Raw genomic sequence first — 27,664 nt, 5'->3', positions numbered from 1 at the left:
GGGAGGGGGGGGGGGGGGGTAGGGGTCTTCTTACGAGGGATCCGCGAGCCGCACTTGGACCAGCGAAGAGCCGCGGTTTGGCCACCCCTGCAATATGCGATAGTCAACACCCACGTTCACATCTCCCGCTCAAGATGCTACTAACATCCCTCTCTCTCTCTCTCTTTGTATCTGTTATTATTTGAATTAATCTGCAGGCTAAAAAATCTAATAAAAATCTAACATTAAAAAAAAAAAAATTCTTTCGTTTTTTGTTTAGAGCAAGCAACAGTACTCAGAACCCTATACACAACTTGCAGAGGAAGAGAAGCGTCGCGACGTGTTCGAACAAAAGCCCCCTCTCCATGACTGTAAATTTTAGAAAGGTATAATTTTGTATAATGCGGTAAACGTCTCCAGCGAGCGCCGACGGTAAGAGCGTCCCTTCACTGGAGCGAGCCCGCTCCGGCCACGCGCGCGGTGGACTCAAAACTTTTGAAAAAGATCGTACATACATGAATATTGCCGAGGTGATTCAGATACATTTTATAAAAAATGCCGCGGAAAATGGAGCTGGAAATGGAAAATGGAAAACGGAAAACGCCCAAAGCATCGTTTCTTTCGCCGACAACCAAAACACGTAAGAACCACTAAGCGCGGCGTATGACTAGAAACAATGCGCAAAACTTATGTTTTTTTTCTCTGGAGGTGACAAGTATGGTTGGGTGATTTCAGATAAGATCGACCAAAGGGTGCCTGGTCGACATTTTCTAAATCAACTGATGTTTTTATAAGCTATTGTCTAGTGTCTGGTATAAACAAATCCACACTTAGTTTTGACCAGAAAAACAAAACAAAAATTGGGGACAGGAAAAGTTGTAAGGCATGAAGAGGTGGACAGTTGCGTTAACGCGCACTAGTGGAGGGGGCATGTTTGAAAGTAAAAAACTAAAACGATAAAAATAGGAGAATATTAATACTTTTTAGAAACAAACTATGAGTACAGCTTGCTTGAAAATAAATAGTAATAATATTTATTTAAATTATCTTTTCTTTTTCTAAAAATTTCCAAACATGCCTGCTCGAACGAAAAATGCAAAATTTGCAGGCCTGTATATCATGAAATAATTTAATCACCATGATATACTTCTCAGATAGTATTCTACTTGTATACGGCTATTATTTAAAATATATATTAAGTATCTGAGTGATACGAGAGTCGTGATATATTTAGGCAAACATGGAAAACAATGGAGGTCGCCTCTTCTCCAGCGTTCGCTCTACTAAAGTGGAAAGGGGTGGGAGGAGCTTCCACTTTGTTCTTGAGCTGTCCCCGACTATAAACAAGGACATATAAAAACATAGTTGATTTAAAAATGTCGACCAGCCACCCTCTGGTCAATCCTATGAAATATCACACAGTTGATTTTTGTTTGTACAGTTGAGGTGCAGCTTGTAATAGTCCTATTGCTAAATTACCCAAGTATCAAGGAGAGTGCAGGGACTGGTGTTCCACGCGCCGCACGTGCTGGCCTCAGCAGTGCGCGTTTGGCGCGTGGAACACCAATCCCTGCATTCTCCTTGATACTTGGGTAATACTGCAAAAGGTCTATAGAGCTTTTGCAATATTACAAGCAAAAAGAAAAATTTTTAAAGCTATATTTACTGCGCGATACGAATTTGTAGTTGGCGCCGCGGAAAAGTGGTCTCTATTGGTAACGTGACTCGTCCTTATTTGTCACGTGGTGCTTGCGCTCTTTCGGAAGCTTCCCATGGCCTCCAAAAGTAACTTATTCATCTTTGTTTGAAGTATAACAAAAAACTAAGATCAATAAGTAACTTTTAAAGCCCAAAGGAAACTCCTGAAAAAGCGTAAGCAGGCGTGATAGACCTGTGCGCCGGTCAGATGACGGCGGCGGCGGCGTGGAGAAACGCGTTGAAGCGGCGTCGCACAACGCTCAGCGTATGGCGGCGGCGTGACTTTGCGGCGGCGGCGACACAGCGCGGCGGCGCACAGGCCTACCACGTGACCAGCGGCGGCTCTCGCGGGCGCAAACTACAAATTTGTTTAGCGCCGTAAATATAGCTATAAATTTTTTCTTCGTTGTAAATTCGTTTTATATTCTTTTTCAATCTAGCTTGTTTAAAAAAACGATTTTCCTTTGCATGCGTCCTTTAACACTAAAAGATAACCCACTTCTAGTAATCATAGTATTCGGATCAATGATAACCTCGGCGTAAATTTGGCTAGTTAGCTAATGTAGATGTAAGCGCTGTTGACTGGGAAGTACAGTTATCTTTGCTTCATTACCCCTTGCCGCAATAAGAAGTTGGTCAGGGACGCAACCCAAAAAGCATTTGTTCACCTTTCCTTTATTGCACCCCAAAAGCTAGCCCACACCTAACCTTCACCCAATTTGCTCTAGGTGGGCTATCTCTCGGAAGTCAGGATAATATGGTAGTGTTGAAGCAAATTGACAATAACTAAACAGCTGAGAATCCAAGAGATCAGGGTGTATCTTGAGTGAAAGATTTTATGCATAGCATTTATTTACAGAAAACAAGTTCAGGCAGTAAATTAATCTGAGACACTGTATATAGAAGGACGTGTATCTACAAAGAGTACCATCTCATAAATATGCAGCACTTCTGTGAATGAAGAAAAAATAATACTTGACAATCATTGTCAATGCTGGCATCATTAGCTCTATAGGGAGCAAGAAAAAGAGTACAACACAGTGTATGCAGAAACATGCAGAACCTTCTCGGGCAAAATATAGAAATCAGTGTTTGGTTTATCGCTTTGAAACAGCTCCTCGCCTTTATCCAGACGGGCATTTATAAAAAAGTGAAAAATGAACACTGCTCACACTACAGCTAGTGCTTTGTACAGGGCCAATTGCTGCATTAGCAGTGACATGGTTTATGTGGCAGTCTATGAGCAATTAAATAGGGGGTGAAAACCACACCTCCAATCAATACTCTGTCACAACGGACAACATCGCGCTACCTCAGTAAACACCCTTCAAAAAAAAAAAAAAAAAACTGACAAAAAAAAAGCTAACACTGGAAACGTACACAGAAGGTGCTATTTTCCGCTTACACTACGGATGATGAGCAGACCAGCTGGAAAAGTAAATTAAAGAATAAGTCTCTCTTAAATGTGTACACAAAGAATGTTAGAAATGAACTGTTGAGAAACCACTGAATTTCCCACAAAAATAGGGCACCACATTCCTCGACACTACAAACTGCAAAAGGGGGAGGCATGTCATGGTTGCACAACCGACTTTTGGGGGCATGACACACGAGTGATGCAGGTCTGACCAACGTCCCCAGACAATGCAAAGGGAAGCTACAAGTTACAACCAGTCGCGTGGCTAGAGCACAACCAGATTAGAAGGGACGGCCATGTCTGTCTAACCACCTGCTAATCTCAAGTTGGTACTGGAGTGCTACCTTCCCTTCCAGACACCTACAACCACTTGACAGAATAGAAAAAGAATGCAAGGTGCAACCTCCCAGTTCTTTGCTAGTGCTGGGGAGCAGTATCCTGTAACCAGGCTTCTCTTGCAGAGAAAGGCTCCAGTTGCAAGGCAACTAACACAACCCGAGTCTCATGCGCTTGTCTTACGGTTCCTGTAGCTACACGGTGCTCAAGCAGACGTTGGTAGAATGAGAATCTGCACGTAGCCAATTCAATTGTTTATCATACTCAGAAAGACTGCAGCATATATATTCAATGCACAACAAAGAAGCCTGGGAAAGATTGAGCATGTCATTGTGTGGCTACAAGCACTGACACGTCGGCGCAAGTCTATTTCTGATCATTCCAAGAAAATGTTCTGTGAAAAGTATGAAACATTCGTCCGATGATTTGGAAACCAGTCGCTATAAAATTGCTAGTTAAGAAACTCACACCCCTGAAACTTTTGGGGAACATTCTATCAACCATATTGTTGAAAGCTAATTAATTAGGATAAGTGCCACACTACCAGATCCAAATTTTCTCTTACACTAGTTAAGCCCCTCCCCCCCCCCCTCCAACAAGGTTGAGTTCAGGCACTTTTAACATGACCATTTTGGCCTGCTTGGCACCACATTGAAACATTCAATCTCTGCTGTGCAACCCATGCCCAATTGCTATACTGACGGTCATGCAAGCTTCAAGCATACCCTTAGTTCACAGGTCTTATCCTTTGTTTACTAGACAAGAACATGCACTGTAAAATACCGCGCATCCGCCCATTCCACATTAAGTGCCAATTACCAAATTTCTAAGATCTGAGAAAATATGCACAGTACATTTACGTGTAAAATAGATGACTGGATAAGCACCCATCCCTCATTTTTTTGCAATTATCTCCAAAGTTCGAGTGGGCGCTTCCCAAATATTTTTACGGTAATTCAAATTCTTTTATGTCCTCAAGTTTGACACAAAAGGAAGCTGCTCTATCCGATATGTACATTCCGATCTTGAAGATATTATCTGCCTTCCTTTTTTTCAAATGCTTGTCAAACTGCAGGCTCAGTAGGACTAGTAAATTAGCTTGTGCAATTGAAAGCCTACATTAGAGAACATTGCTGATTTTGGAAATCACTGAAATGGAGTGAGTGTAAGAAAAATCAACATGTTTACATATTCATGTGTACACATTTCGGACACATTAAAGGCTCCAAATTGGACTAAGATGTCAAACATAACCTATTATTGACAATACACAAAAATTGCTTTAAAATTTACTTTTAAGATATTAATGCTTAGCAAGACCTAATAAAAGAACAGATCAAATTTAAAAAACTTGTACGGCAAACTTGCAAGTTATACTTCGTTGCCTGTGGGCAACACCAGGCAAAAGTCCGAAGTCTAGCGTAACCTCTATGGATCACTATAAAATGGTAATAATATCTGCTTATACGATAGACTCAAGTAAAATGGTCACCTATTGTAAAATGCTTGTCGCAAGAGAAAAACACTTATCCATATTTTTTGCCATTCTTCCGTTCTCAGTTGCTGCGTATTTGCGCGCGAAACTTCTTTTTTCTTGTCAACTATTTGCATATCTTTTCACTAGATGGTACTGTTGTTTCAACCTTCAAGACTTGCCAGACTATTAGATAAAATAATGTAATAAAACCCAAACCATTAAACTAAAAAAATTATTGTGGTTCCTTGCCTGTAAATAACATCCGTCAACAAAGGGTTAAGGAACCTACGAACCTAATGTATAAAACTAGTGAAGAAGAGTAGAATGTGCTTGGCTTAGGAGCAGTTACTACAGAGATGCCAACACGTAACTGACCTAACCATCAAAGCCAAGTTGGCTGACTAGCTCTTGAGCTTAGGAAGTACAGTGCAGCCTGCTCTGTAGAGGAACCATTTTGCCAGAAGGTTGCCAGAAGAATAGGGCTATAAAGCAATCCTTTGGGACATGTAAGATCTGAGGTGCTGGTTTTCAATGAACAGTAATAGTACACACAAAATGGTCCTTTAAATCATCTGATCTGAAAGGTGCAGGTTGAGCGATACAACGAGCTTCGGTATCTTCTGAATAGGTGAAAAACCGTTTTGCGAGACGCAATTCAAGGTGCAGCACTTTTCCCTCAGCTTATTTGTGGATGAAGCAAGTGACGCCACAACTCACGAGAGGAGAGGGAAGAAGGCTGCCCTTTCGAAGGCCCTGCAACATAACCACTGGTCTATTCTTAAGCATTTATAGAGCCACATGTATCTCTAACACACTCTCAAAGCTCATGGTTCAAACGTAATCTCATTCGCTATCTCTTGGGTACTCGCTCCAAGAGCCCGCTGTCTGCAGTTAACGATTTTCCACAGGAACAGACTCTCGGGCTTTGTCGCCAGGTTGCCGTAGCGTTTTACGATTTTCGCAGTCCGACAGACACCTTCCACCAGAACTGTCGCACCGACCACGGACAACCGTTTGGACGTGACTAGACTAAAGTTTTATATATAAAAAGAAATATGAATGGTCCCATAAATAGATGAAGCACCATGCACGAAAAATGTCACATTTCGCCAAACAGCCTAACTGCTGGATACTAATACAAAGGCCAGATGTCCTAAAAATTTAAAAGTATTTTTTGCACATAAAATTGAACGCAAGCTCGCAATCTAAGAATGTGCGATTTAAATAAAATGGATGCAGACGCTGCTGCATGCACTGCTGCCACAATCCACGAGGGTGCCCCTTGGCAGTTAATTAAGACGGGGCAACACCGTGCCACCTAGAGGACGTAAACCTCCAAGAGTGTCGGAGGAAGCTTCCTTGTTCTCCTCGACGCCGTAATACTGCATTTGCAAGCGACCGGGTCGGGTTCGGGGAGCGCCTTTGGAAGGGAACGGTTCCTGCGCCGAAATTGCAGCTGTCTTCTTCTACTCTAGGTCTCAAAGTGCTTGTAGATGGACGTGACGTAAGCCATGATGGACTGCCAGTCCGGACGTTCCAAGGCAATCAGCTCGCTGACAATCTGCAAAACATGTGCAATTTATTATTTTTTTTCTTAAATAAGATTATTTGTTGGGAATTTAAGCACCAAACCAACAAAAGGTATCTGCCGTGCCCCAGCAAAGACCTAAGGATTGATTTAGATCACTCGAGCTCATTTGACGTGGAACCGAAATATCGGTTGCATGAAATTCTTTTTTCCAAAACGAGCTTCCATCAAATTGCAAACACCTTGTCCCCGAGCAATGAGAGTGGCTGCATGAATATGATTGGTGACATGTTATTAAGGCTGAAGTAAAATAAATGAACTAAACAGAATATTGGGTTCCATTAGGTTGTTATATTATCATTAGAGCCTCGCAGTTTGTGACACTTCAAGAGCTGGTCCTTACAGAAAGATCTAAGGATTGCTCCGAGAATTGATCCTTGGAAGCCTACACTTATCTTAATTAAAGGGCCAGCACAACAACTTTAAATGTTGAAATAACTTGCAGCTCACACTTTTTATACTGTTCGTTTTTAGTCCAAGTGAAAGAAAATGTGCCACCTTCCTCCCAAATAGTGCAATTCCACTGCCTCATCGTCCAAAAAAAAATTTCAGGAGGTTAAGCTTCACTTGTGGAACGCGAGAGCTTAACATATAAACTCCCCCTTGTTCCCAAGCCCTGCAAGCATGTCTGCATGGCCTAGTCAGTAGCGTATCTGGTTTGTAACCAAAAGGTTGTGGGTTTGAATCCCGCATAGTTCAAATTATTTTCTTTAAGGCAAATGAATTACGTCATAAAATCAAATATTTTAGACATGCAGCAACCTTTCATTCATACTACTATGTCATGTTTTAACCACTTTCATCCCACGCGTGACGTCACATGAGCGTTGTGGGCTCTTCGAAATTCCCGCGTGAGGTCATGTGGCTGTGACGTCATGACCCTATCGACCGGTCAAAATTTTTCCGTCCCACCGACGCCAGCTTTGCTGCAACACCAGTTCCTTAATTTAATGCTCTCACGTTGAATATAAAACAACTTCCACAATCTGCGGAGGTCAACGAAACCATTTCCTCTCGCCCCACCTTTTCCCGTTTTTCCCATAGGGCACCGTCTTTTGTCTTGATTGCTACCCGACATAAACGATGCTAAGCCGGTGTGGTGCTCGATTGTGGCCAAGTCGAACCTTGACAGGTCAACGACCCCGAGGTAGGGCTGGGGGCCCCGAAGATGGAACCGAACAAGGTAATCCGAGCGGGGTAACCGGGCACTTTACTCGAACGACTGCGGAAGTTGAGCAGACCTTCGACTAGTTTCATTTACTTTTTAATAAAAAAACTAGCGCACACACCAAAAAAAGGGTTTTCTGTTTTCTATTCTATAGGTGACACAGACCAATTCTCGTAACCAACTGGCCAAAGTTAAAAAACTGTTGCACTGCCCATAAAAAAAAAAACACTGAAAAATAAAAATTAAATAATTTTTAACAGCCTGCAAAACCTTAGAGTATTATAAATGAATTTTCCACAAAAACTAGGTTTTTTGGGGTTTTTTTTTATTTACAGCATAGACTTGTTTTAGTTTATGGCTTTACAATGCGTGCGCCGAAAATGGGGACATAACGTCACCACATGTACACACCAAGGGCAGCGTTCTAATTTTCTTACCTCTCCTCCGCATAGCAAAATCACGTGCGAGAGAGAAAAGTGGAAAGGAGGAGCACTGAGGCACACTGAAGTGGTAAAGAGGGGTGAGGTGGCCAATGAGAACGCTGCCTGTGGCGTGTAGATATGGTGATGTTATGTACGCATTTTTGGCCCACACGTTTGAAAGCTGTAGACTAAAAGAAGTCTAAATATGCAAATGCTTGTGCACTAAATTTTTTTTTTTTTTTTCGGAAAGTTTATTTTGTAATATTTGTAATTTTTCCCAGATGTTTAGAATTTTTTCCCCTTTTTTAGTGCTTCTTTAACGAAAAGGTAACAAAGTGGCCCAATGCCATAACTCACCAGCGTGCTGGGGATTCCAACAGATTCTGCTGCTTCAAATGCAATGCTGAAATTCCTCCTCTGCAGCAAATGGTGAAAAGAAAAAAAGCCAGTAAGGACATTACATAAAAGTTCCCCTACACGCTAGGCACCTTTCACATTTCCTCTGCCATTGATAGGCGATAAAGGAGATTGCCAATGCTTTAAGTGGGCCAACTGAAAATATAATTCGCTCCAGTCATATTTTACATCTGAAAAAGGCGCTTAGAATGCGACTACCAGGAAAGCAAAGAACTAAATAAAAATTTGGGGGTGGGGGGACAATTTTACAGCCTGATGCGTTGACTGTGGCAGTTTTTTTGTTTATTTTTGTTTACGCTCACGCTGTCGTGAAAGTGGGGGACGCGCCACAAGCAGCTGCTGCTTCGATTATTTTAACTTACGCTCACACCGTTGCCAAATTTAGCAGGGAAACTGAAGTGGGGCATACCGTAGGTCATGTGACGTTAATTTTTCCACTATATTTAGTGGGAAACCTGTATTTGACTGCAGGTCCCGTGACCTCAGGTCACGTGACATAAATTTTTCCACCAAATATAGCAGGGAAACTGAACTGGTGCATAAGCCACCTGACGTAAAATTAGCCACTAAATTTAGCCGGGAACCTGAATTTGTCTGTAGGTCCAACGAGATCAGGTCACGCGACATATATTTTTCCGCCTAATTTAGTGGGGAAACTCAATTAATACGTAGGTCACGTGGCGTCAAATTTTCCGCAAATTTAGCAGGCAAACCGAATTTGTTTATGCCCACATCGTCGCGAAACCGGGGGGACGGGCCCGTTACAGCCATCACTCTAACATGGAAGTCCCAAAAGTGCTAATTCATGAAATTAGAATATGATCAGCCAATCAAAGTGGGACAATCAGGAACTCTGGGTTTGACAACACAACAAAATGAGACCATCAATAAGAAAAATTACCAATTGCCAAAAGAGAAAGATAATTGTTACGTGTGACGACAGGAAATACACCTCTACTAACTGTAATACTGCGTCGCACAACGAGCTTATTTCATCTCGTCCAGGCAGCTCCAATAAATACAGTAAACTTTCGTTGATTCAACCTCGACAGGAGCTCGAAATCTGGTCGAATTATCCGAATGATTGAATTAAAAAAAGGACAGAAAAACGGTTAAAATTAAACTTCCTTTTATTCTCCACAGTACTCAAACGGATGGTCTGCTGCCGTCTGTGCTTAAAACGCGCATCTAAAAGCATGCTCGGGAGAACAGCGTAACTAAACGTCACGACCCCAAAAAATCGCACACTAAAAAAAAAGTAAATTTTACGAGCTGACTTTGACGCCGGGCAGCCAGACAGTCGGCGACAGAAAAATATCAAAAAAAGAAAAAGGGAAAGAGAACCCACGCTTTCAGGTGCGCAAGATGGACCATACTTGATGCTACAAAAAAAGCGATTTGAGAGAGCGCGCTGTCTCCGTGCTCGACCACCACGCGTGAGAGCGCGCGCTGTCTCCGCACCCAACCACCACGTGCTATGTTCTCCGCGCTACTCCATGCCAGATTGGTTGCGCTGGCTCGTGTCATTCGCTACGGTCCATCTCAACGGCGTAGAAAAGCAGGCGCATATTTGCAGACGTTGGGCTTTACAGCAAAGGGCCCGTGTTTCGCCGTACGTTGGTAGCTTTTCTACCGTGGTGCCCTGCAATGTGAGCCTGCGCGTATTCGCTCGGGATGAATTATCCGATGCGGAGGCTTCCTGAGTTCAAACTATTGAACTTTTCCTCCCATAGAAATGTTTGGGTGCTCACCAGTGGGACCGGACATTTCATCGAACGCTGTTTCGTCGAACGCCGTTTCATTGAAGCTGTTTCATCGAATGCCGTTTTATCGAACGCCGTTTCATCGAACACCGTTTCATCGAAGCCGTTTCATTGAACGCCGTTTTATCGACAACATCTTATCGAACACCAGGGTAGCATTCCCGCTTCCTGTAGCTGGTCGGAGGTGCCCATCCCGGGTTCTGGAAGTTTTTGACTTGCATCGCCACAGAACATCAACTGTCGAAAGACAAGCTGGAGGCGATGCTGAGTTCCCAAAAGCCTCCTCGCCAGAAGATGGCCATAGCGGCAAGAAATGAGAAGGTCCGCCTTTTTTATGAGAACCGATGGACCATGGCTGTGGGGGACTTTTTGAGAGCAATTGCTCATCATTTGAAACGGTGAATGGCTGTCGCACGAACACATGAACGCCCGAAAGTTTTCAAATAAAATTTGAAGTGACATACTTACTTTCGACTTCATTGAGTCTTAAAACTAAAAAAACAGTGTTTCGTTGTAGTTTCATAAATAGCACCTTAGCTTTAGCTACTGCAAGCTTCAGGCAGTGAAAAAGTATCAATAGAAAAACATGAGAGGCTAGGAGGCTCACATGGCTAAAGTTGTTGCGTCTGCGCAAAACGTAAGTCGCGTTCTGGCCTCCATGAGTTGGAGTGCGCTCTTACCGGGAGTGTGACTTTTCATTTATTTGTTAGAATACCCTCAAGGCCCATCGGGTAATACAGAGGGGGTGAACAGATAAGCACTATGTGCGAAACAAACATAAAGATTGGTACAAATATCCTCATGGATTACTTGCATCAAAATAAATTGTAAAAGCTACAAGTTTGGACATTAAAAAACCTGACGATGAAATGGGTGAATGACACGAAAATGAACTCGATCCGTGCATAAAAGAGCATATTTCACACTTTTTATTTAAAAGACATTCTATGAAACGGCCGTCAGTGATTCGATGAAACGTCCATTTTTTCAATGAAACGGCGTTCGATGAAATGTCCGGGAATCGCTCGCTGGGACTTTTGAACACAATTGAATTAAACGAAAAGTCGAATTAACCTGGTCGAACTAATGACAGTTTACTGTACTTCCCTTCCGCTTGCCGTTTCGCTGAGGCGACATGGTAAAGTTTGGGATGCTACACGGGATCAGACCTTTGTTGATGCTTCAACAGCCCGCGCACCGAGCATGCGCACGTGCAGCGAAGGCGCGGCAGAAGGCACGAAGAGCGCGCCAGAGGCCGGGCGTTCGTATGATACGCCTGACTGTCCTCGCTCCATCAGCAACAGCGTCGGCAACAACCCGGTCCTCGGAGTGCCGAATTATACCGCCAAAACCGAGAGCTCCAACGTTTGCAAAGTGCACTCTACGGATCGGGGTGGTTGGGACGAACAACAGATGCGCTACCTTGTCCTTGCTGTCGAGCTGGTCGTACGGGATCTTGTCCCCGATGTACGTGTGAAGCAGGGCGCAGAAGGCGAGGCCGTCGTTCCAGCTGCTGCTGAAGTTGGTGATGTCGATGTTCTGCCAAACATAGAGTGAGAGTCGGTGCACAGCAAGGAAGGCTACGCCTACTACTTTGTACCTAACTCTCGGCAGCGGCTACCTAAAATCCCACTCGGCCAGATGCGTCGCGAGGCATGGCTACCTATTCGCGACTCCAGCGACCTATAGGGGGCGCCACCACCAAACAAACATGGCGGCTGAGTCCAGGTCGCGTCGGCTCGGCCGGGCCGCCTGAACAGGTGGCGCATTCAATTTAACATATTTTCTTTTGTTTAATGCCCAATTTTATAGGTATTTGAACTGAGACGGTTAACTGTAGCCGGTGCAGATAAACTTGCAAAGCATAGTTGTGTTTTGCCGGTGTTTTTTTGTTCTTTTCGTGACAAATTTTCGTTTCGGAGATTTAGTTCAAAACCGAAACTGTGGATTCCGGAGAGGCGGTAATATACTAATCAGTTTTGATCATCTAAGGAAAGCGGCGATGACTACAGAACTGTTCCACAGAGAGTCACTTTTTAGCTAACTCGCATGCCTCGACCATGCGAATTATCTGTTCGCGAAATCCAGCTTTTGTGCGTATCCGCGTTTAAAACAGCTCCAGTTGTCTGCTCGGTCAACAACACATGCTGCAGGAATTAAGCAGGCGCTTCTTGAGTCATGGACCATGTTAACCCGCTGGCGCCCCACTAAGCAGCTGATACTCGTATTTCAATTCAGGTTTTAGTAGCAATCGAGAAGTTATTTTGACGAGCGGTTTATGTATTATATTACGTATTATGTCCACTAAGGTGATATTAGTATATTCTTCGGGTTGAAATATGAGTTGACTAGCTATTAGGTGAGCTGCTGAATAAAAGTATATTTGACAGACAGAGAGATACTACTTAAACTTAGCCAAATGGTTCTATAGCCGGCAGCACAGAGACAAACTGAAGAAAGTATTCATCGAACATTCACGGAGAACCTCTCTGCATTGAACTTTGCTTCGAATCCTGAACGGAAAAAATGAGTATTTTATGTGGCCGGTCAACCTGAGCAAAGTAGACGTATATTGCTGCTGGCTTCGACGTCCTCGTAATATAAATATTGGAGGCGCGATAGGTCAAAATGTTGTGACAGCATCTAACGTTGCGAGACTCGTCCCCCACCTTTTTAAAACAGATAATTTCCATCATTCATAATTTGCAGCAAGCAGGTTTTCCTCAATCAAGTAATTGCGAAATCAGCCCAACTCCTTCAGTGTGGTCCAGAGGTTTTTTCGGCGAAAAGCAGCCAAGATATATAGCCAACGAACTGACCGGGGTGGGCGGCTCAAACTTGAAGCTATAGCCGAACACAACCAAACTCAAGAAAAGCAGCTATCGAACCTTCCCATTCACTTGACTGCAACATTGGTGTTCCCTCCAGTGAAATGCCTCATCTGTCGTCCTCAGTCCACTGTTCTACATCTTTATAAAGAGACCACTTATCAGTTACCAAGTAGTCGTCACTTTAAATATGAATCGAGACAGACAAGAAATCAAAACGTTTTTCCGTGATTCCTCTCCATCCAAGAAATCGAAAGCACGCGACCGTGTGCTGTGGAGTGAACGGGCTTTCAAACACGTAATAGAAGAAAACAATCTACTGAGGCTTCACCACACTAATGATCACTCAGGCAAACTTAAGAGATATTCGGACCTTCGTCAAAATACAGTGTTCGCGACCGCACCAACTACACGCTTCCGCGAAAGCCACCAGAGACGCGGAGGGGTGCGAGCGACCTGGACCGGCTGGTTCCCGGTTTTCCCGCTTGGTGGCGTCCGTTTTGCAGGAGTCGCGAATTGGTAAGCACCGGAAAACTTGGTCATCCGAGTGCCAATTTGCCCCCTATACCGAACAAATAAAATACCGAAACAAATATTGAATATGCCTACATTTTGAGCTAGAAGAGGCTAAAAGTTTGTGCCGAAAAACACTCAAAGATTTTACTATTTTTGAACTGTCACGTTAATCGCCTCTGCAGTTTACGCTCCCCTTCCCCCACAAAATATGAAAGATATTCAATTTTTCAAAAAGTGGTAAAGGAATAATTTGATAATTGATTCACATTCAATACACAAGTTGCACATTCGTCATTCTTGAAATATCTTGCTGCAGTCAAGTATTTAAGTTACAAAAAACGCATTAGGTGATTCTCCAATTAATAGTCTTGTGCGAATAGTGGATTTTGAGTTTGAAGCGAAAAGTGGTTTTGGCCGAATATTAATATCGAATAGTTTTTCCACGCCTTTCACTACCATTGCATAATGCTTAGACGAAAACCGAGCTAAGCCTGTGAAGGTTGTTCCGCTTGTTCATTTTATAAGGTAAGTTTAATCTATCTATATTTATGAGCTGTGACCCCAGAAGGTCTGGTGTCTTCGCATGGCAAGTAAACGACGGATATGACATAAAATGAATCCTGTAAAGCTGGCCAACTATACTCAATGGTGTCAATTTACAAATCTTGCTAGATAAAATATTCTTTCTTTAATTTCGAGTTAAAAAAGAATAAATCGTGCATGATGAATGCAGGTTGTAAGGGCATCTCTGCCTAATATAGTATACTCTTGCATAACAGTTTAATTTTAAACCTTTTAATTTTAAATGTCATGGCCGTACGGCTGGTGATCAGTGTTGCGATCCCTCTAGCAGATAGTTTCGGTTTTGCCGTAGATGCCCAGAACCAAACCTTGAGCCGTGATACTTATAAAACTACGCACAATATGGAGAAAACAAAAAATATACATTATTATTCAGGGTCACTGCTTTAGTTAAAAACAGTCGTAATACCAAATTTAAAAATATTGACAGGAGCTGTCCTTAAGATGAGATACTACCATAAAATCTTGGTAGTGGGACATGGAAGCTTCCCCAAAGATTGGCAAGACCCACCTTGTAGCCCAAGGTCTTGTTCTGGCACCACTTGAGCAGAGCATTTCGCTTGGAGCCGCCTCCCTTCACCAGAAATGCGAGGGGGTCTTTCTTCTCTAGGACGAGGTCACTGCAATATGATGAGGGGACCACGTCAGCACACACAAGCGCAAAAAATAATCATGCACGCTCACACATGGCAAAAACACGGCAAAACTCCTTCCGACGTGTTGCGCGCATCGAGACCAGTTCGCACGGTTGCATTGTGTTCTCTCGTAACGATCGGCGCCATCTGTCGGGAAACCCAGAAGCTGCATATTACTAGAACCAAGGTTCTGCAGTATTTGCGAGATCAGATCTATGCACCATGACGAACAGGATGCTAAGCACACCGGTCGGAGATTCATTCCAGGCACCGTTCCGTAACTGCTGCTGGGAGGCCCTCACCTGTAACTGTTCCTACGGATGGGCTCCAGTTTGTGAGAGAGGATCGACATCGGCAGGGGCTTCTCCGCTTCTCCGCGAGGTGCAGTCTCCGCCGTTGTTGCCTCCGCAGTCCCGTCCGCGCGCTGCTGCTGCTGCTGCTGCTGAGGCTGCTGCGACTGTCGAGACTGCAGCCTCGCCTTCTCCGCTTTCAGGCATGGCTGCGAGAGGCACGGAGGGTAAGTGTTTGCCGCAACCCGAGACTCGAGAGAACGCGGCGCATCTACCTACGGCAGGGGCACGGCAAGCTCTATGGACGCTGCCGGTAGTGTCAACGAGCTGGGACGGGCGTGGCAACGCGGCCATGAATGCACATGCAACGACAATATTCAAGAAAAAAAAAAAGAAAGGGCAGTTGCATGTGTTGAGAGCACTTTCAGCAGCTCAGCATACGAAGCTGGCAACGTGCACGCGATGATTATTAAAGTGTGCGTGGGCCCCACTTACGCCCGGCAATGATAAGTGTACAAAGGCAGACAACGAGATGTCCCGAATTCGTGATCTAAAAAAACTACGGTATATGACGTGGTTTCATCGAGACGTTCGGCAGAAGATGTACAACCCCCGTTCGTACCTAAGCCAGCGAGCATTCCTTCGTTACTTCCCATCCATTTAGTCTTGTTTGAAAGACCTTTTCACTTGTTCAGTTCCGTCACTTGTATAGCCGTTTTTACCTCAAGAAAAAAGCAACTTTTGCGCATTGTTCAACCGCAGCGCTAAGTAGTTCTTACGAGATTTGGCTGTCAGAGGAAACAGCTACGTTTTTTGGCGTTTGGACTGTGTACGTCTTGATGATTCGCCTGCATATATCTTAATTATCTGCATAAAGCGGGAAATTAGTAATGCTCCGGGAGAAGCCAGGCTTTTTTTTTTTTACTACAGTTCTTGAGGTGAAAACATGTATAGAATATGAGACACATTCGTAGCGTTTTCCGGACTATAGTCCGAGCTCAATGTATAGTGCGCAAAAGCCAATTGCGGCTGGAAAAAAAAAAAAAAACTTAGTTTTTTGTTTTGGTGAAGGAAGACCAGCAAAGCTGTACTATGGTGGGATGACCATAAGGATGACTTCTTGGACGACCTCAAGGACGACCTCTTTTACAACCTCAAGGACAACACTTAAAGGACGATGTCTAGGATGACCTCAAGGACGACGTCTAGAATGACCTCAGGGACGACGTCTAGAACGGCCTCAAGGACGATGTTTAGGACGACCTCTAGGACGACCTCAAGATGACTTCTAGGACGACCTCGAAGACAACCTCTCGGACAACAAACAAAAGATTTTCCTTAGATAGTTTGCACCCGATTCATAGTATATAAGCGGAGCCTAGTCTGCACTTAGTGCCCAATCCGAATGTAAAAATTATCATACGCAGCACACCTTGACAAATGCTTGTTGTATTAGCTCACAAAGGAAGCTGTATCATGCAGAAATCACCATTAATATACTTTGTTATTCATAAAATTCTTTGCATCTTGTCATGGAGAACGATCTCAAAAATGACAGAACTTTGTATAGTCCGCAGATGTGGATAGTCCGCACCGGGTAAAATTTAAACTTCTAGACATGTATAGTTCCCGGACTATACACCAGAAAATACGACACATGTCACCACTTTCACCACAGTTGCGGTCTACTCGGCAAAATGGACGATTCACCATCAACATCCTGCACTCTCTTTAATGCAAAAGGAAGGCCACAACGTCTGCCACACTTCTGTCTCCCAAGAAGGAATTACCACATATTCCGGTTAATAAGTAGCATGCCCTATAAACGGCCGTTTTCACGAAAAAGTTGGTATATAAGTCATAATTCTTTGTACAGTTGGCGGAGTCGCTGCAGTCACCAGGCCTATGCCGCCACACTTCAGACCGCCTTTGAACTGCTGGAAGAGCAGGCCACTGGCGGGCATGGGCGGATATAGACCGACACGCTGTTTACAAACAAGCTCGTGTTCGCCCACACCAGGTGTGGGCACTGCACAAGTGCAGAAAGCAGATTTGCGTGAGGTGAAGCTGGTGACAACAGCGCCACCGCAGAGGCATAACGTCAGAGCCGCGTTTTGGTCTACAGAGCCGCATTTTGGTCATTTACCCGGAATATGTGAAATTAGGCCTAACAACTTTTATGATTACACTGTCCGAAAGCGACCACGGACGATGGCTTGTTTGCTCATATCAACGCATCTGATCGGCGAAGAATGTCCGGGGCTTGGCAATTCCTCGACCTAAGCTTCTTCAAGTGTGCGCGACACTCGGTTTCACGGATGATACTTCCGTAACTACCGCAACTACGCGCTGTGGCCATTACAAGAGCGGCCTGGCTTGGGTTGACTTGGCTTGACTTGGCCTGCCCGCTTGGCGGCAAAAGAAAACTGGCTTGGGGGCTTGCTAAATTGGACGCAATTCGACACTCGCGGATCCGAAAATTGGAGGTGTGTTGATTACGGGAGGGAAAAAAAAAGCCAAAATATTGATGCCCGCTGTGGGGGGTGCGTTTATTATGCAAGCTCGTTTATCATGCAAGTAAATACGGTATTCAAAGAACTCAAGTACTTCGAACACTAAAAGTGCGAAGTGAATCGAATAGCAAGCACTATTTGTGAAATATTCAGTTTTGTATATTCGCGCACCCCTAATTTTTTTTAATGAACAAATTGATATACACTAGTTAAAAGTTTGGTTTTTGGTGACATAGAAAATATTGGGTGAACAACATAGTTATGGGCAACGTTTAGGCCGTAACGTCATCTCTCAGCAGAACCCCCCCTCTTCCTTCCTCCTCCTCCTCCTCCTCCTCCTCCTCCTCCTCCCCCCTCCCGCTAGCCAAATACATCTCCCCCTCCCCCCAAATCCGTCCCTCCCGGCAAGTGCTCTGCCCCTCCTCATCTGTCGTACATGTCGGTACTGCCTACACCTAGCGCAGTTAAGGTCTATACTAATGCATAAAAAAACTCGTAGAAGTTGCACCATCGTACAAAATGCAGCAATGGAAACTTTTGAAAAAAGAAAAGTGTGACTTTCACGCTGGAAAATATGGTACACCAAGAGAATGAAGCCCACCTTAGCGAAGATGTCTGCCGTGTTCCCTGCCAGCAGTGCGCTGGCTGCTGCTGACCTAGAGTCGGAGGCCAGGCTGTTCAGGCTGCTGGTGGATGAGCTCCTGCTGCTGGGGCCTGCAAACAAGCGCAGTGGCGTCGATCAAGACACTGCAGAGCCTTTTGTCCCTTTTTACAGCAGAGCTGTTAAGGGCTAGGTTCCCGAGGATTGTGTCCGGTACAAAACACTTGTCGACAAAAACGCCTCTGGACAGCTACTGCCATCTATAAGCGACGGCGGCAAGCACGCAACCAGTATGGTTGCCGCCGTCGCTGGTACATGGCGCCAACCTTTGCAGCTATCATAGAAGAGTGGATAGTTGGGCGGCATGTTGGTGGGAATTCATCATAGGAAGCCGTGCGAAAAACAGACGACGACAAAGAAGAAGCACACGTAACGAGCGCAGCGCTCGTCACGTGTGTTTCTTCGTCCTCGTCTGTTTTGCGTGCTGTTTCCTTCACTCTTGAGTTTCGGTTTGGACTCAGGATGGGTCAGCCGCGTGCCCTTTCGTGCAAAGAAGACTGGCTGCGTAAGGAGCAGCGACGTACGCAGCAGTGCGAATGGGTCCGTAACCGCCGCAAAGCCGCTGTCGCCTCGACTTCCACTGCGTCGAGCACTTCAGATTCCCTTGCCAAAGAAGAGCACATCGCTCGCCTGGAAAGCCGCCGCCGCCGTGAACAGAACCAGCGATGTAAAGGGCACCAGCGGGCCAACGCTACGGACGACGATCATGCCACGGAGGCCAAGCGCAAGCGCGAGGCCTGGCGACGACTGCATTTTACGCCGGCTGAACAGTTCCCGGGCGCGACGACAACGATATTCCAGAGGGAGCTTGTGGATTACCCGTTTGGCGTCATGTGCGCCGTGTGCGACCGACTCTGGGTCGCCGGAAACCTATCCACGATCGTCAGTGTGTCGGACGAAAAGAAGCGGGAAACGGGCGCGTGCGCGTTGCAGCAGTGTATTGAGTACAGCTCCGCTGGTCTTCCTTCTTCACGAGAGTGGAAAGGCTGAACGTTTTTTTCGTTACCAAAACAACATGTGCGGTGTACACCACAGTCGGCGACAGGTTAAGAGCTTCAGGGAAGCTCTTCCCATTTTTTTCCACTTCACCAGACTGTATACTGGAAAGGAGGCACCCTCCACTTCAGCGTTCGTTCTGCTGAAGTGGAAAGGGGTGGGAGGAGCTTGCCCTAAGCTCTTGACCTGTCACAGACTACAGGTGCCACCATGCAAGCTAAAGTTAGCCACACAAAAAGTGGTGAAAGAGTGCAGACAAGCTGATGTGTCGACGACACGATACGAAACTGTCGGATGGGAGATATAAAACAGACAACGCTATGGTCTCAGGTTTTCACGTTGAAATTTAGCGAGCAAATTGCCTGTGCTCTTCCTCAAGTTTTGGGAGTTGGCCCTTGCGCGGTCCTGTAAACTTCTTACGAAGATCTGTGTCCGCTGTTTCCGCCAACAAATCATGCAAGCCCAGTCAACTCACAAGTGCTCGGCGGCGTGATTTCCGTTCCCTTCCGCAAACTGAATCACAGTTCGCTTAAACTTCAGCATACTTGAAGTCTGCTTTACGCTCATGTCGATTCTCTTAAATTTTTTAAACTACGCAAACAAGGGAAATGGTTCCCACACAGAACTCGCCAGGCCTAATCGCGGTTGGCGAATGCCATGCACCAATATGGTTAGCTATTGCGCCCGCACTAGCGCCATTTGGGAATCACATGCCGCCATCCATAAACTGGTGTTGAAACTGAGCACCAGCAATGCAAGTACCGCACACCGTTGCATGCCAGAAATCGGGATTGACGAAGCGCCAGGAGCGTGGAAGATCGCACTCAACTCCAATCTGTTTTTTCTTGCATAAAAAGGGAGTGCTTACATTTGCATGCACTTTCTTTTTTATTTCCGTTTTCCTGTACTTAGAACCCAAAATACGGTACTAAAGAGGACTCGGGAATATCAAAGACGCTTAGGCGTTTTATAGGAGATCAATAATTTCCCTAAAAAGGGGGTGGGGAGACGTCACAAGGCTGAGGGTCGAGCGACATTTATAGCGGCAAGTACCACATTTCCACAAATATAACGCAAGTTCTTTTTCTGAAATCACATGCTTGAAAACGCACCTCGCATTATATTCAGAATTGAGTTCAGCCCCAAGGCACGCGAGTCTAGAGAAAGCCTTCCCTCCATCTCAATGCAGGAGATCGGGTGGGAAAAGAAGTGGGGGTGTGGGAGGCAATTTATTACTATTCGGCCATATAGAAGGGGGAATATAAAAAACCATAAAAAGCATTTTTATCGCTTTTGTGTTTGTACAGTGCACGCCGAAAAGCACGCCAAGGACATGCAGCGCACCACGCGGGAATGTTGGCGCTGGCCAATTCAAGCCAAGTCAAGCCAGGCTAAGTCAACACAAGCCAAGCTAAGACAACCCACAGTGTTTACGCGATTGTGCAGCACAAGGTGTTTGTTTATGCAGAAAGAACAGAAGAAAAATTAGTGTGATTGTGTATCGGGTCCAGCAGTTTGAGGGGGGGGGGTGTGTATGTTTATTCAGCCTAGAACTTGGTGCGCCTCAACAGGCAACAAGTCTCCCAGCTGTAGGAAAATTTCGCCAGTGCAGTACAACGGCTAGCCTGGTGTCTTTAACGTGCATCACGCAGTAGTGATACACAACCGCACGCCGGTACGATGCTCATTCAAATCGAAACGGACAGGGGTGGGAATTGAACCCAGGATCCCTGGGTTCTGCAGTGCGAGCTTACGCTCCTTGGCTTCGAGCTGGTGTGTGCTAGCCCACTCAGCCACCGATCCCCCTTCGGGTCCAGCAGTTTTTATTCTGCCTGTGCATATTTTTTAGTTTCTGCTCCAGAGTGGTCTGGTGTTTGTGAATTGGTGCTTCTGCTTCCTGCCTTGCTTTGCTTTTGGGCTGCCGAGGAGCTCACGCCAAAGAAAAAGAAACTACCAGACAAGTGGTGCCATGTTCCTGCATATCTGCAAAGAACTCGCCCACTGGATTGCAAATGAGAAAGACCTGAGCAGTGAGCATGAGTGCAGTCAAAACATAAACTGATATTTCTTCGATTTTCATTGCGTTTTCACTCCTACTATGCCTCCGAGTGCGGTAAATTTTCGCGGCCTCAGCTTGCGTTCACATTATAATAGTAATAATCTTTTTGTTCTTTTTGAGGACATCAAAACCTGCCCTCGTGTTATATTGGTGCAAACACTGTGAATAATACCCCCGAGACTTAATGCAGAGCTACAAGTCCAAGTTGCGTGGAATGCCATCGAAGGCACGGCCATGCAAGCGCAGCTCCAGAAAACTCCTCGTTTGCGCAAGCACCTGCGCTCGCACCGGTGTCTCCCATGATGCCACGCACGATTCGAGAGGGTAGAGCACCCCACAATATAGCGCCGCTTTCGCTCAGATGCGAATGTGTACGATACCGTCCAAGAAGACCTTGGTTAGCACAGGTCCGAAGGAGCCCGGGCGGAGCGACGACGGCGGGCCAACGTGGGTCCGTGCCGTCGCCTTGGGGCGGGGAGCGAAGAATGACGCCGCACCTTTGGCCTGCTTGGTGGCGTTCTCGATGGACTCGATGAGGCTGCGCACAGAGTGCTGGGCACTACTGCTGCTGCTGCTCGGCCGCAAGTCCCCCCAGCGGCTGCCCAGAGGCTTGCGCAGGGGGGACGCCCCGTGGGGGGTCGCCTCGGGAGGGGCTCCTTCCTCCCCTCTGTCGGGGAGGGGCGCCTTGGGGGAAAGCTCCTGCTGCCGGTTCTGCTGCTATGGGGGGAAGAGAGGGGTGGCACTTTGGAGACAAGGCCTGGAAGGAATCGCACCTCAAAACGCGAGCAAGTCGGTTTCGTGTCGAAAAAAAAAAGACTCGCGAAGCGGCGTGAACACAGCGGGCGGGGGGGGGGGGGGGGGGGGAATGGGTCAACACGCACCCCAGTGATACACACACAAAGCAGGAAAGCCTTTTTTAAACAGCGTCCCCCTTTTTTTCGAGGCTTCGCTTTCTCTAAACAGTGCTTCGATAAAACGTGCCCGTTCTTTAAAACGCGCTTCGATGAAATGGCTTTTGATCCACCATAGGGAACTCACAGACTTCCCCTCTCTCTCGGCCTGGACGGCCTTGTTTAAGAGGTTTATTTCTGCCGTCCCATCATCTCGTCTCGATAAGGCCTCGTGTCCCGTTTCTGCACGAATGTGCACAGTAATTGCAAAATCAGTAATAAGCAAATGGAAGAGACTGAAAGGATGTTTGTGTACTTGCCACAGATGTAATAAAAATAAACATACTATGAAAATGTTACCTCCAACAGAGTACAACTTTCAGTTCTTTCTGCGAATACGACAGCCAATACATTTTTTTCGTTTCGTATAGACGTGTATGGGAGATTTTCTACATTACTGAACTTGGCATGGGCACTTGCGTTCACAACAAAGACCTAAAAAGAGTGTATTTTCATGTTGAACCAGGCTACAGTGACTACGTAGTAAAAGTCTTTTTACTCTCACGATTATGGTCACACTACACATCTGGCCGAGTACAACTCGGAAGATTGACGAATAGGCTTACAATCTTGCAATGTTCTGCGCAGCATGTACTGGTTGCAAGACTCCGTGGCCGATGCAGGGCAGCACCCAGGCTAGCCCTCCATGGGCTCAGACATTTTGCTCATTCTTATCGGTAAACATTCTTAAAATATGATCATCATATCTGTCAAGTTTGGACAAGCCAAATTCAGAAGACTTTATAAGACGGTGGGGGGGGTTAAGAAATATTGACAATGAATTTACATGAAGATGACGTCATTACATTTGTATTGCACTGCACACACTAGCAAGATACACCTGGGTTCTCACTAGGGATGTCGCGAACCACCCTAGGTTCGATTTCGAAAGGTTTCGATATTTGCGAAGCGAACTAAGGTTCGATTTCGAAAAATTTCGATATTTTCGTACCGACCGAGGTTCGATTTCGAAAAATTCGCAACTTTTGTCCACAGCGGAGTTTCGAATTCGAAAATTTCGAAGCTTTCACGGTTTCTAAAATTTCGAATTCGAATATTTCGAATATTTTTTTACTTCAGGTTCGATAAATTCGAAGATTTCGAAATTCTTTGTAAAAAGAATTCGAAAACTTCGAAAGCTTCGAATTTTTATAGACATGAAGTTCGAACAATTCGAAGATTTCGAATTTCTTTTGGCTTAAAGTTCGAAAAGTTCGAAAGTTTCGATTCTCTTTTAACGCTACATTCAAAAAAAAAAAAAAAAAAACCTTCGAAGATTTTGAATTTTTTTCTAATCCAAGTTTTCAAAGTTTGAAGTCCGATTTTCAAGTTTTTCTACAGTTTCAGTTTCAAATAACGTTTTCACGACTCACTTGTTTTCACAAAATCAAGTTTAGAAAAGTTAGGGTGTGATATCTAGATTCTGCGAAGTTGGTAAGGCAATTAAATGAGACGACGAGTGTCCCGGACGTGCTAGAATATTTGCCAGTGTAGAATTGTGACCGCCAGCCCCCCGGGGGGGAAGGGGGGGGGGGGGGGGTCTTTGTCACGCAGTAGTGATTGCACGAACACACTGTTTTACGAGACTCATCCAGTTCGAAACGGCCAGGGGCGAGCAGGAGGTTGAGGCTCAGAAAAACATTGAAGCGACCTGGCAAACTAGCTCGCCACCCCTTGCACGCTGGTAGTAATCCGATCCGGTGAAGTTTATAATTGTCCTGGAGGTTTATTTTCTGGGACGGAGGAATCGCCTCGCAAAAAGCACAAAAGCCGACACAACTCGAGGTCGAGGAGCGTTCTACCATACAAGTGGCGTCGGAAGAGGAAAAACGGGGGGAAAGAGGATAGCGGCGGGGGGGGGGGGGGCTTCAGCCTCTTTCTCCCCTTTGCAGGTATTTCGGACTGTTAAAGAAAACAATACGGGGAAAGAGGGCGTGGTCGAGCTTATTTTAATCTGAAATTATTTATGCATATGTATAGCTACTGTCGCTCTTCACTGCATAAAAGGTTGCGTAGATGGTCACTGTTAGAAACTCGTTGTCAGAAGGCACTGCTTGTCACATGCTTAGTGGTTCGGAAGTTCAAAGCTGTCTTTTCGACCTAAACACCTGTGCCGATAGTAACAAAAGAAAAAAAAAAAAAAAAAAGAATAAATGCGGGAATAAAAAGCAGGAGAAAAAAAAACTATCAAGAATTCGTCGGAAGTGTTCTATTCGTGCATATTCAGAGGTTCAGAACTTCGAAACAAGTTTCTTTTACCAAAATGTGTACAGGCTAAAAGAAACACGTCCCAAAAAACGTGAAGCGAAAAAAATAAGTTTTCTTTTAATGACGTGCTGAACTTGAACACTACTAGAAATCTTCTGCAATGAGTTAATTTATTCCTTAACGTGAAAAAACAATAAATATATTATTTTGTATTCTGCAGATGGCAATGATATGTACTGTCTGTGGTGCTAATTTAAATGCGATACCTCAAACAACTTAGACGAAAATAAATATCAAGTTTAGGTCATAATTGCATGCAGATACATGTTTGGACATTTCTTCGAAACTCACGTTGAATAACAATAATCACATCTTAAGACGGCACTGACCTAGGCTATACATAGATCATTCTTAAAAAAGTATAACATACCTACCATAAATAGCTCCGGCTGCAGCGTGCTTCAAATCTGGCACAAACGATAATCGTCAAAAACCCGTCGTCCGTCCTCGCCCCTTCGGGGATTTATTTCTTTAAACCTAAGCATGCCAGAACATTGAAATAAATGACATTGTCTTTCGTAAGGAACGCAGCACCGCGCGTAAAAGTTCGAGAAAAAAAAATTACGAATGTACCCCACTCCTTGAAATCAAATGAAACCGGCCGCCGGTCTTTCGAAGTTCGACGAACGTCGAACTTTTACCCTAAAAGTTCGAAGTTCGTCGAACTTCAGACTTTTCAGAATTCGAAAGTTCGAAACTTTTCGAAGTTTCTTGATAAATAATTTCGAAAGTTCGAAATTTATCGAATATTTTGGTCAGTCAAGTTCGAAAGTTCGACAAGCATCGAACCTTGCAGCGCAATAAGTTCGAAAGTTCGAAAAAGATCGAACTTTTTAGCGTAATAAGTTCGACGGTTCGAAAAGCGTCGAACTTCTTAGCTTAACAAGTTCGAAAATTCGACCTCCGTCGAATTTTACGATATAGACAATTCGAAAAATCGAAATCTTTCGAACCTTTCGAACCGCTTGATTCGATCATCGAAACTTCGATTCGAAAAAAGTTCGCGGCATCCCTAGTTCTCACTATCATTGCTGCCGTCTGTTGCTACGGCAAAAACTCCTCGTTTTGTGGGGAAGAGAGGTGGGGGGGGGGGGGGGGGGGGGGGTATTTTACATTTTCCATGAGATTTTTTTGTGGATCATACAACCGTATGAAATGGTCGAAATTTCAAAGTCTCCCGGGTAATATGGGAGACTTGGCAGGTATGTATCCTTAATCACTTTCCACAGGACCCACCTTGAGCTTTGCCAGCTGAGCCTCCAGTGCCTCCAGCTTCTCCTGCAGCTGCTGGTTATCGCACTGCAACCGCTCCACATCCTGCTGGGACTCCGTCTTGAAGTCATTGGCCACACGCACTGTCGTCAGCAGGTCCACCTCAAACTGCTTCCACTCTTCCGTCTGGCCAAGGGAGAACAAGGACTCGTTTAGAGCCGTTACCTTCCGTTCGGTAGGCGGCGGCTGTAGTGCTGCAGGGCGTATTCGGCAACACTGCAAGTGCTGCAAAGTGCTGTAGTCCAATTTGGCAAGGAGAGCACCATGAGTAAAACTTTTATGGGACAACCATTCTTTCCGCCTAATAGGTTTGATTTTGAAAAGTGGATTTTGAGCTGCTCTTACGAGTTTGCAATTAGGAAACTTTTGAGCTTTAAAGGGATACTTCAACCAAATTTTAAAGATACAGTGTAGACCGCATATAACGTATGTCGCGGGAGTCGCGAAAATCCGCACTATAAGCGGTACCGCACTATAACCAAAACATCAATTTTTCAGGTCAAAATACATGCCATCAGACAACTTACCTTTGTAAAAGAATTTATTTTATGTTAGATAAAAAATAAAGCTTAGTTTGAGGAAAGTCTTTATCCCACCAGACTAGTACACTTCTCTCTCAAGTGTGTCACACATTTTGAAACAAATGAGCGGCTTTTGCCTGGCGCAGCCTGTTAGCGGCGTCGCGGATTGCGGACGGATGTTGCGAGCGTTCAGGATTGCTAACCCTAGTCACTTTTCTCCGGAGATGAAAACGCGTGAAAATTCGCATCCTTCATACGGTACGGGCCAGTAATACCTTGCACTTGAGCACATGCATGAAATGCGCCAAAAAAGAAATCCGGGCGATGTTCGAGGACACAAATGCTTAGAAATCACCACTGTAGTCGAAGTAAACAAACACGACGACACGGGCGTTTCTGCCGACTTGAGAGCGCCGCCACGACATCGCCGCTCGAGTAGGTGGATCTTAATTCTCTTCTAATACGTGCCGGGTTATCATAGCGACACACGACGAAAATTCACAGTCAAGGATAGCGCTTTTACGCGGAACGATGAGATGAACGCCGTCTACGACGACGATCACAACGTTGATCACAACCGACGCCTTGTTCGCGGATAGAAGCAGCCGGCCCGCGACGGGCATGCAACGCGCGCAAACACTTCTCCTGTCGTTGCGGTTGTTGGTTTCCAACGCAGTGGAGGGACGCACGCACGTGAACGACACGTGCGTGCGTCCCTCCGTCGCTAGGGCAACTGAAGCCTCTCTCTTCGCTTCTCCCGCTTCTTCGAGCACCCTCCTTGCCCCGCGAGTGCCGCTTGCGCAACGCTTGCGGCTCGCGCCGTCAGCGCAGTTATCTAGTGTCGCACAGCGAAGCGTGCTCGCTGCTCCGGTCGTCGGTGCGGTCGGCGGGCTGTGCCAGAAACCGCACTATAACCGGTATTTCCCGTCGCGCGCCTGCGTTTTAAAGCGGTATGTAATTACATGGAGTTCTATGGGAGGCGAACCGGTGGTTTAAAAAAACCGCGTTATACCCGGTCCTGCACTATAAGCGGTTACGTTGTAAGTGGTCTATACTGTACCCGTTGTTTTCAGAAGTACACTGAATACGACCCACAATATCCGTAAATGGCAATCGCACGTTTTTATTTTGAGCACGATGGCTGTATTTTTCGTTATAAATGGCCTACCCTGGCAAGCGCTCAGAGAGCAGCCAGTGGAGAGCATGTGACATTCGGAGCAATCGTGACATAGATTGTCTCGGGACGAGCAAAGCTGCAATGAGGCTGACATTAACAGGATGTCCTAGCCGTTTCAGCCACCGAAGCAG

General features: G+C 45.4%; 1 protein-coding gene across 5 annotated transcripts in view; it reads right to left on the bottom strand.

Moving 5' to 3' along the window:
• Nucleotides 1–2,494: 2,494 nt before the first annotated feature.
• LOC8038566 (cytospin-A) overlaps nt 2,495–27,664 on the bottom strand; it is a 67,600-nt gene continuing 42,430 nt past the window's right edge. For 3 of the 5 annotated variants that reach the window (XM_042290898.1, XM_042290900.1, XM_042290899.1), the window contains exons 10-17: nt 25,800–25,961; nt 21,726–22,062; nt 18,231–18,343; nt 15,129–15,325; nt 14,703–14,811; nt 11,688–11,804; nt 8,443–8,502; nt 2,495–6,468 (exon numbers count right to left, since the gene is read on the bottom strand). In XM_042290898.1, coding sequence (XP_042146832.1) covers nt 6,379–6,468; nt 8,443–8,502; nt 11,688–11,804; nt 14,703–14,811; nt 15,129–15,325; nt 18,231–18,343; nt 21,726–22,062; nt 25,800–25,961 — 1,185 coding nt within the window. In that variant the 3' untranslated portion in view covers nt 2,495–6,378. The remainder of the gene's footprint in view (nt 6,469–8,442; nt 8,503–11,687; nt 11,805–14,702; nt 14,812–15,128; nt 15,326–18,230; nt 18,344–21,725; nt 22,063–25,799; nt 25,962–27,664) is intronic. The other 2 variants (XM_042290902.1, XM_042290901.1) reach the window with 2 other exon arrangements.

This window comes from Ixodes scapularis, unplaced genomic scaffold (genome assembly GCF_016920785.2).
Source record: "Ixodes scapularis isolate PalLabHiFi unplaced genomic scaffold, ASM1692078v2 PGA_scaffold1__304_contigs__length_218370807, whole genome shotgun sequence".
Lineage (NCBI taxonomy): Eukaryota > Metazoa > Arthropoda > Arachnida > Ixodida > Ixodidae > Ixodes > Ixodes scapularis.
This window is presented reverse-complemented; position numbering and strand designations above follow the sequence as displayed.